The sequence below is a fragment of the Lampetra fluviatilis genome, chromosome 5 (assembly GCF_964198595.1).
Source record: "Lampetra fluviatilis chromosome 5, kcLamFluv1.1, whole genome shotgun sequence".
NCBI classification, from domain to species: domain Eukaryota; kingdom Metazoa; phylum Chordata; class Hyperoartia; order Petromyzontiformes; family Petromyzontidae; genus Lampetra; species Lampetra fluviatilis.
Genome location: NC_136279.1, coordinates 18648741 through 18658806, shown reverse-complemented (window position 1 = coordinate 18658806; position 10066 = coordinate 18648741). Strand labels below are relative to the sequence as shown.

The following is a 10066-nucleotide window of genomic DNA, read 5'->3' as shown; positions in this document are numbered from 1 at the left end:
GATGGTGATTGTGTCCACCGGGGGTTTCACCGACCCTGATGTATTGCATTTACTAGGGGAGCTGTGGATCTGTGCGTGCGTGCGATTGTTCAATACACGTTATAGTACAATGGGTGTAAACGTGGATGTGGGCAAGATGCGTGTTTGTGAATATGTTGTCGAGTTCGGCTGCGTTACAACATTGTCTAAATGGTCCCCCGTGGGGGTCTACGCCAGCCAATGGGGAGCGGTGGGTGTAGTGGTTAGCGCGCTGCAGCCGCGCTACGAACCGGGTTCGATTCCCCGCTCACGGTCACCAACGAGTGACGATTATCTGAACCGGTCCTGGGCCTCCGCTAGGTCGACTCAGCCTCAAATGAGTACCCGGAGACAAAGGCGGCCGGGCGTGGTGGTTGGCCACCCACCCCCCTCGTGTGTGCCACAGTGCCGGTGGCCTTCATCGGTGCTGCTGCTACTCGTTGACAGCACTTGCCCCAACCAGTCTGTGAAGGCTACACGGGGGGGAACCTTTGTCTTTGTGCGCCAGTCATGGGACCCGAGCCTGTCCCGTGACCTGTCCACACGTCACGTGATGGCCCTCAGTGTGCACCTAGCCTGGCACGAGCGCCGCGGGGACGTCACCGCCACCCACCCTCTCGTGTTCCACAGTGCCGCCGGCTCTTCATGGGCGCTACTCGCTCACAGCACTTGACCCAAGCAGTCTGTTAAGGCTACACGGTGGGGGGGGAGGGCTTTGTCTTTTGTTATTCCATGAAATAGCGGCAATTCCACGTGCTCTACAGAGTGGTCCAGATGTCTTGAGCCCCCACCCCCCAACTCCCCAATTAATTGACCCTTAACATTTTATTCAGCAGTTTCCCTGCTGTGATTGTCTCACCTGATGACGGTCGCTTGTGTTGCGATCGAAACGTCGTGATCTATTACGTCTCTGCCCACGTGACTTTACCGAAAGAACCAAAGCGAATGGATTCCCTGCAGTCACGAAAGCTTCAAATCCAGACTGGACAGTATTGTTGTGGTGCAATTGTGTTTTGGTTCAGCTGTCAACGGTGGCATTGTGTCCCTTTTGTTGAGCCAGGAAATCCTCGCCGCCGAGTCTCAAGGCTTCTATCCAGGAGGGTCCTGCTTACACAGTGTGGACATTCACACGAATGAGTGTTTGGTTATAACCTCCAGAGGTGGGACAAAGTCATTGTTATGCAAGTCCAAGTCGAGTCGCAAGTCATCAAATTCATGACTCGAGTCTGACTCGAGTCCAAGTCACATGACTCGAGTCCACACCTCTGATAACCCCCCCCCCCCCATTAGCAAGGGGGCCGAAGCAGAAAGTATTAGGGACCCCCTTTTCGATTTGGTTAAACGAGAGCAGAGAATATCGAGACCAGAGTGAGAGACCCATGGAGACGAGAGATACCGATGAGAAAGCGCTGTACATGTAGACTCTTTTTAAGAGACGATACAGAGCGATACGAGAGTGAATATAGATGCCGACTCGATAGATAAGATGAATCAGCTGATTTTAATACCACTGGGATAAAAACTAAATTTAGAATTAGAATTCCAGCTGATGTTTAATAGCTCACGCTGTTTATGAGCCCGCGACACATTGAGCTATTTGTGCCCCTCATCGTTTGCTTAGTTTTATTTCGCCCGAGGCCACCACCACTGATGATCACTCTAAATGCAGCAATAGCTTTTCTACCCTCCTGACATTAATTATACACGTGGCCACTGCAACCCGACTGATGAGCCTGGGGAGACGGCACATCCAGGGGTTTTCCATTTTGCAAATACTAAAAAGAAACAGCCCTTTGCTTAATGGCCTTGCCTTTCAACGTATTCAGTGGCGATGAAGCCATTTCATGATATCGTTCTAAGTGTTCAAAATCATTATTTAGAACGGGCCATTTTCTATCCACCGCTGGATGGAGGCCACCCCAACCGCCCACCAGTGAGTGGTCCTCTCATCTCCCCACACGTGAACTGATCCCATCACTGACATCGCTATGACGGTGGTGGTTGTCCTAGAGCCTTGGATCCAGAGGTCGCAAACGGGTTTTGATTCCTTACCCGTACCCGGCCGCACTAGGGTCGCAAATGGGTACGGGTACCCGTACCCTACCCGTACCCTACTAGAAATGAGTGACAAACGGTTACTCACCAGTGACTCACGGCCTACCCGTACCCGGCCGCACCAAGGTCGCAAACGGGCACCCGTACCTGGCCGGGTACGGGTAGCCGGGTATCGGGTAGGGTACGGGTATCGGGTACCCGGTTGCGACCTCTGCTTGGATCCCTTCCCCTCATTTAACCGTCGTGCGCCTTCTTCACCCGTCTTGTGCCACCGGCTATTATCCCGCGCGAATAGGCGATGTATCCAGCTGGCCAAGTCAATTTACTCGTCGAATACGAGGTCAGAATAATGACCGTGGTGAATTGTAATTGTCGATGTCACACGGCAAAAGTCTCCATATACCGTAGAGACCTCAGTCGTGAGGCCTTCATAAACTGCCAAGGTCTAGCATGGGGTCCCAAGGCTCGTTAAATGAGGCAATGAGCTGACATCCTACACAGACTGAAATCGAATCCGCCTCCCTTATCGGCTGTCAAACGAAAGCACCTTTTAACAACCACGGTAAGTAATAAAACACGTGCAGTATTGCGTCGCTCGTGCACATTAAAGCCGCTCGGGACTGGGCTAAACAACACCTGTAAATGAAACCTTGACTTAAAGCTTTTGCGGCTGCAGGAATTCATATTTTTGGGTCTTTCGGTAAAGTCACGTAGATAGGTTCTATCTACGTGACTTTACCGAAAGACCCAAAAAGAATGTACCTGTCAATTAATCTCAACTTTGGGGAGCTGTGGTGCAATGGTCAGCGCACTCCGCTGTGAATCCAGATAACCCGCAGAGTTTGATTCCCGGCGACGGGTAACAGCAGTGGCGAGTGTTGGTGTGGACCAGCGTGGTGAAGTATGGTCAAACAGCCCCCGCCCCCTGGTGGGGAGGTGTGTTTCCAGCAGTGGTTTCATTCATTGACAGCGGATTGATGACAAAGGGCAGTAGTTTATTTCTATCACCAAAAGTAAACTAGATTGTGTCTTCTTCTTGGTTCTTTCGGTAAAGTCAGGTAGAAGGGAAATAATAAAATAATAAAAAGAAAACATAATAAAATAATATAATATTATTAAAAGAAAACATAAAACAATTATATATTATTATGTTTTATTTTTCTTATTTTATTATTTCCCTTCTACGTGACTTTACCGAAAGAACCAAGAAGATGAATCCCTGCAGTCACGAAAGCTTTAAATCGAAATTTAGATTGTGTCTCTCCGTATATGAGCATTGGACAATACTCATCTCTGCTGGTAGTCCTTCCTCGGCCAGTGGTGCACATTCCACATTCCCATGGCAAGTGGGCGTCTATCCACTGTTGACTTCCCACAAAGTGGTATTGCCAAACTGTATCGACCCCTGGAGGATGATGATGGGTTGAGTTGACCTTTGGCTGCCATTTGAACCGCTGACCTGGGTGACTTTATGGGCTGTTGTAAATGATGTGTTAACGAGTTCACAGGTCCCTGGCTATACCTTTACAGCTGCAACTGACGCAAGTGTAAAACGCACGTGTAAACCGTCACGAGATCCGATTTAATTATTTTCACGTTTTGTATTTATATTGGATCAAAAGTAAAACAAAGCTGGCAAATTTCGATGTAAAGCTTTCGTGACTGCAGGGATTCATCTTCTTGGTTCTTTCGGTAAAGTCACGTAGAAGGGAAATAATAAAATAATAAAAATAAAACATAAAATAATTCTCACGGCGTTTCGGTCACAACGCAAGCAGCCGTCCTCAGGTGAAGAACAGGTCTGTCGGGAAGACAGCGTAAGGGAGCTTCCATTCCATTCAGAGCGTAATCTTACACAAGCACTACACAAGAATGTAGAATGTACAGCCCTTGTTTAATACACCGCTGGACGAATGCCATGCCGGTTATATGGGGGTTTAAACATACTTCACCACGCTGGTCGGTGAGAGTCGGGGAAGGGAGTGCCCAGGACCAGTTTGGTTATCACTCACCACTGATGTCAGCTGTGGCCAAGAATAGAACTCAAAAGAGTTGATTATCGAGCAGATTTTCATCAGATTATGACCCTTGTTGACAATGAAAAATTGCGCTTCACAGGTTCCAGGGGGACTGGGCTTCTTAACACACACCGTTTAAACGTAGATTTACACAGCTCGTTTAAAGATTAAAAGTGTGCTTTTAAAAACAAGTTTTGCGCAATGACGGCACAACGGCCAGCGAGGTGGCAGTATGGTCAGGGCAGTCGGAGGTCGCCAGTTAAAGTTTTATTGGAGGTTAATCGGCCCCATAAGGGATACAACGTGGAATAATATAGCGCTTAGATGTTACTACATCTCAAGAAGATGTACGGTGACAGGAGAAGTGTTTATATTTGTAGGGAGAGGCAGTCGGTCGTAAAATGAAGGTCTCGAGCCTGGACTTGGATAGATGCAGGGAGTCGACAGCACGGACGGCTGGGACGGCCGGGACAGCTGGAGGAAGGGGATGTAAGAGCATGTCTTCCTGCTCAAACGAGCCTCTTATCCCGCTCGCCAATATTAGTTCTGTGCCAGTGGCTTCAACTCCACATTCTTACGGCAGCATGGTGGTTTTTTTATTTTCACCGTCACCGATCCGGTGAGACGAACGTATCGCCGAAGACGGCGCGGAATTTCGCGCCGTCGAGCACGCGGCCGTAGCGCAGCGAGAAGTACAGCACGTCGCGGTGCGAGTAGCAGCGCAGCGCCAGCAGCGGGTCCTGGGGTCGGTCACGGCCCTCGGAGAGCGGCACCACGTCCGCCACGGGCACGAGGCGGTCGCGGCGCCCGCCCCAGAAGGAGAGGTGCGACACGCGGAGCGTGTTCCCGTCGGCGCTCAGCGCCATCAGCCCCACCCAGCGGCGCAGGTAGTGGCTGATGCCGTAGAGGGAGCAGCAGGCGAGGACGGCAACGCCCGACGTTAGCCGCAATGAGTGCTCGTCCACCAGGCCCTGCCGCTCACCCCGCACGCGACGACGACGACAAACAACAACAGCCGCTGTCATTCGCCACCGAGTGAGAGCGATGTCACCACTGCGCGGCTCTTGTGCCACCCGGGCTTGGGTGCGAGGTGCACTTTGAGATCATCACGTGAAGTGTCCAAGGCTCGCTGGCTGGCAAAGAGGTCATGGGACAGATCCAGGTGTGACCCAGGTGTCATGGATAAACTGAGCGAGATGACTGGCACATGCACCGCCTGCACTCCCCACTGTGCCATCTTGCACATGCGCGCACAAATGCAAGATTTATGGTTGAAAAGTGCCTTGGCCATTTGCCCATTGTTGGTGCATTTTAGCCAAAGGCCAGATGAAATTGAACATTCTCCTGATATAAATCTTCCACAAGCATCAGATAAAATGCGTATTAAGGAATTTCGTTGGCAGCAGTGCACAAACGCACGTTTTAAAATATATTCAACAGCTTTGTAATTAACAAGGCCTTCAACAGAAAAAAAAATGTACCAAATGTCTAACGTTTTGGGAAACGGTCCTTCGGAGTAGGGTGGGCAGAAATATTGACTTACTGTTGACTGATCTATTGTTGAGAGAATACATTTGACAGCGTGGTGCCTTCAATTGACATATAATCACTTCACCGCACTTGACAACCTGGCTTAACTACTGGCGGTTGAAATGTTGATTCAAACCCAGGATCTCAGCTGTTCCGGGTTAGTAGCTCTGACACGGCCATTATGAACCCTTTGAACTGCCAGTTTCCCCCAGTCTCACCTGCGTGTGCAGGTAATAGATGGGTGGCAATGCAACCACCATGAAAATCGTCTGCACGTTCTTCAGTCGCGATATGAAGCGCGTCGCTCTGATGGCTGGGAAGCGGTAAATCGGAATGAAGACATCACCCCTTCCATCCTCTCCCGATGTTGACCTGCAAATCAAATCGGGAGCGCATTCGATATTGGCGCCATTCTTATAGCGGCTGGCTATCACGAAGGAAGTTGCTACGCTCCGCAGATGATTGCAGTCCGCAGTCTCACAAGAGTGGGCTATGTTTATACTACGTGCCTTTACCCAGTGAGGTAATTTGCGGGTATAATTTGCCAACTTTGAACCATGATGCCGGCACACAAAGCCTGCTTTTTTTTCGAATGTGACAGGATCTTTAGCGTCCATTGTGAAGTTGGCTTGCATTTTTGGTTACTACGCCCACAGTATCAACCTGGGGGGCCACTGGGAACGAACCGCATACCCTTTGCAAAAAATGCTGCTTGTTTGACCGCCCCAAATAAAGTGTATTTGGATTTTGAAAGAGTCTGAATGTGATTGCGTCTCAGGAGACTGTGCAAACAGACGTAGAGGGGGAAATGGGGGAAATGGTCGTGAAAATATTGGTAACTAAAGAGGGGGGGGAGGGGCGGCCGGAGGGGAGGGGGGGGGGGCTTTTTTGTGGGTTATTTTCAGACGGATGACGTAGAGCACAAGGCTACTGGGCAGAGAGGAGAAGAGAGACTTAGGAGACAGGTGAACGAGTTGGCATGTTTTAGCATGTTTTGTTTGCGTGACAAACCTTGCTAATTGGCTGTGTCGGGTGGTGGCGGGTTTTAACGACACATTTTATATTTACGCGATCTAACCCAAAAACCATTATTATGGAGAGACAGGCAGTTATGGGCAGTGGATAAGAGGAAGGTCTTGAGCCTGGACCTGAACAGCACAAATAACCACGGGAGGGAATTCTCAGACCTTACGGCCAGCACAGGGGCAGCAGTGACCTCCCATTCAGGGGGGGAGGGTGAGTTGTAACGGAAGGCCTCGGTTGGTGGAGCTGAAGAGCGTGCATGTAGGAGAGGTAGGCAGGGAAGACGAGTCTGTGGAGAATCCTGAAGGTCCGGTTTACGGATCGAGAGCCAGTGGAAAGTTTTGAGAATTGGAGTGATGTGGAGCTCATTTACGGGGCGTGATCGATGGGTCTGTCGGCAGTGTTCTGGATCATTTGAATGTTAGCAGTGGAAGGATTTGGGGGAGTCCACATTTGACTCCGATGATGACCTTGACGCCGGGTCGTGAGTGGCAGAGCCCCGCGCTGTCGTAAGAGGTCGTCCAGCATTGAACCCACGGCTGCGGAGACTTGCGCAGGTAATGATGCTACTGTTGTTTCTACGCAGTCCATGCCACCTGCAGGGGAGGAGAGAAGATCTGCAGTAAACATTTGTAGTGTCGTCTGTGCGTGCGGGTGGCGTGCGACGCACACACAGTCAGCCGAAGACGAGGTGGTCGCGGGAGGCACCGCTCTGCCCTCCTTATTCGTTGTTGTTGCCGAGCTCACAACACCACTCCGGCCCCCTTCTCTCTCTCACACACGACCTCGCTGCCACGCGTCCCGTCCCAGACACGACCCTGTCCGCGTTGCACTGACGGCGTCGACCGGGACAGCCAACCGCTGTCCGGCCGCGCCATAATCGGGCGATGACAGCAGCGACGAGGGCAACGAGGATGACAGCGACGACGAGACGAGTCCAATCCCAGAACCGGTAGCCCAGAGCTCTCGCTCTCCACTGCTTATACTCCCTTCGGCGCGGCTTGGCTCCGCACTAGCCGCGCCTCCCTTCTCGAACCCTCTAGAAGGTTCCAGCGGCTTCCACATGAGGTCTATCATGACCCTTGCCCCAGTTTCTCCGCCCTGCCGGCACACCCGCGTATATGCTCAGCGGCGTGTGCGCTAAGTGCCCACCTGCAGTTGCTGTCCAACAGTCAGCGCTATGTCACTACATTTCGATTTAAAGCTTTCGTGACTGCAGGGATTCATCTTCTTGGTTCTTTTGGTAAAGTCACGTAGAAGGAAAATAATAAAAAATAAAACATAATAAAATATGTCACTACACATTGACCAATAAAGCACAATATTGACTAATCATGAGCTCCGGTGTCAGATCAAGAGACCAGAACTGTGTCATTTGCATTTTGATCTAACCATCAGCAAATCAGGAACAAGCTACGTCAACCAAAGGACCAATCACGACCAAGTTGTGTCAACCATTCTCAACATGCACAACATGTCAACCGTTAACCAATCAAGAGTCAAGCTGTGTTAAAACGTCGACTAATAAAGCACAATATTGACCAATCATGAGCTCCGGTGTCAGGTCAAGTTCATTCGTTTAAACAATGTGGTGGAAACTCAAGAGACCAGGATTGTGTCATTTGCATTTTTGTCTAACCATCAGCCAAATCAGAAAAGGCTACGTCAACCCAAGGGACCAATCACAACCAAGTTGTATCAACCATTCACAAATGTACATCATGTCAACCATTAACCAAGTCAAGCTGTGTTGACGAATACAAACAAACCTGTCAACCCCTTATCAGTGCCCTTTCTTTACTCTTTGGTTCTTTCGGTTAAGTCACGTTGGTAGAAAAAATAATAGATCACGATGTTTCTGCAACAACCCAAAATAATCAAGTCCCTTTCAATTTAAAGCTTTCGTGACTGCAGGGATTCATAGTCTTGGTTCTTTCGGTAAGTCACGTAGAAGGGAAATAATAATAAAAATAAAACAATTAAATTATCACGTTTCGATTGCAACACAAGCAATCATCATCAGGTGCGAAAACCACAGCAAGAAAATTTGAATTTTTTTTATTGCTGTGGTTTTCACACCTGATGATGATTGCTTGTTTTGCAATCGAAACGTCGTAATAATTTAATAGTTGTATTTTTTTTATTTTATTATTTCCCTTCTACGCGACTTTACCGAAAGAACTAATAATATAATCAAGCACCGTTTACCGCAGACCCTTACCGCGCCGACCCCTCCCCTTCAAGTGTGATGAAAAAAACCCCGCGACGATGTTTGCCGCAGTCCCTTTCCGTGTGGTTGATGCCCGCTGCCGCGTTAACGAATGGAGGAGGTTGTTGGTGTTAGTGGGTCAGAGATGACGACGCGCTGGCTGCGTGCTAAGGTCCGTGCCCCCCATCTCTCTCTCTCTATACCTCGACAGCGTCGTGAGCTCCGCGACGAGGGGGGCGGCAGGGTGGCGCCCGGCCGAGTTTGCGGCGCGGAGGAGTAGCTGAGGCAGAAGTCGGACGCGGAGCGGCCACGTGGCCATCTTGGTCAGGGGGTGAAGCGAGGCCCCGCCCACAACGAGATGGGGGAGGGGGGTTGTGACGTCATCACGCCTGTGGGGGTCTCCATGGCAACGCGGGAACTGTAGATGGATTGCTGCCCCATTTGCAGACTGCATCAGAATGTATTTGTTTAGACTGCAAACGATATAAAAAAAAAACTATGTAAACAATATAAAACATGACATGAGTGCAAAGTATAGGAAAGGTAAATCGCTTCGGGAACTATACAAATAAAACCAAACTAAATATTGTCTTATCGGGTAATGCCCACTGAGGTATTAACTTGTTTTTTTAGAAGCCATCTGGGCTACACACGATGGCTCAACAAAGTGGCTTATCGTGTGGAAAGTTACAGCAGCAAAATAATCTAAATGCATGTAGATTTTATTATTTATTTTATTGTTTATTTTATCTTTATTTTATTAAATTTGTATTTTATTATGTTGTATTTTTATTATTTCCCTTCTACGTGACTTTACCGAAAGAACCAAGAAGATGCATTTTTATTTTATTTCATTTTTTTATTTTATTATGTTGTATTTTTATTATTTTATTATTTCCCTTCTACGTGACTTTACCGAAAGAACCAAGAAGATGCATGTTGATTTTATTTTATTCTTTATTTTATTAAAATTTTATTATGTGATTTTTTAATTATTTTTTTATTTCCCTTCTACGTGACTTTACCGAAAGAACCAAGAAGAAGATGCATGTTGATTCTGAATGTGCTTCATGAGGAACTAACCTCGAACGACAAATACGAACTCAACACGTTCGTCAGTAGCACTGTGCGTGGCCTTAAAGGGAAAACATAATATGCGACGTTTCGGGCAATATCCCAATTTCATAACACATCACACCACAAAGTGACGTGA

The 10066-nt window shown here is 48.7% G+C and overlaps 1 protein-coding gene across 3 annotated transcripts; it reads right to left on the bottom strand.

The window, feature by feature from the left end:
- Nucleotides 1–1104: 1104 nt before the first annotated feature.
- On the bottom strand, nt 1105–9210 carry TMEM186 (transmembrane protein 186). Of its 3 annotated transcripts, XM_078857076.1 has the most exons (4): nt 9057–9210; nt 7115–7240; nt 5840–5993; nt 3103–5062 (listed from the first exon to the last, which is right to left on the bottom strand). In XM_078857076.1, exons 1-4 carry the CDS (start codon nt 9170–9172, stop codon nt 4700–4702), a joined length of 759 nt encoding a protein of 252 aa, XP_078713202.1. In that variant the 5' UTR covers nt 9173–9210; the 3' UTR covers nt 3103–4699. The 3 variants fall into 3 exon arrangements, with proteins under 3 accessions (XP_078713201.1, XP_078713200.1, XP_078713202.1); XM_078857075.1 differs by lacking the exon at nt 9057–9210 and adding an exon at nt 1105–1122 and having other exon boundaries at nt 4670–5062; nt 5840–7234; XM_078857074.1 differs by lacking the exon at nt 9057–9210 and having other exon boundaries at nt 2981–5062; nt 5840–7234.
- Between the last annotated feature and the right edge of the window lie 856 nt (nt 9211–10066).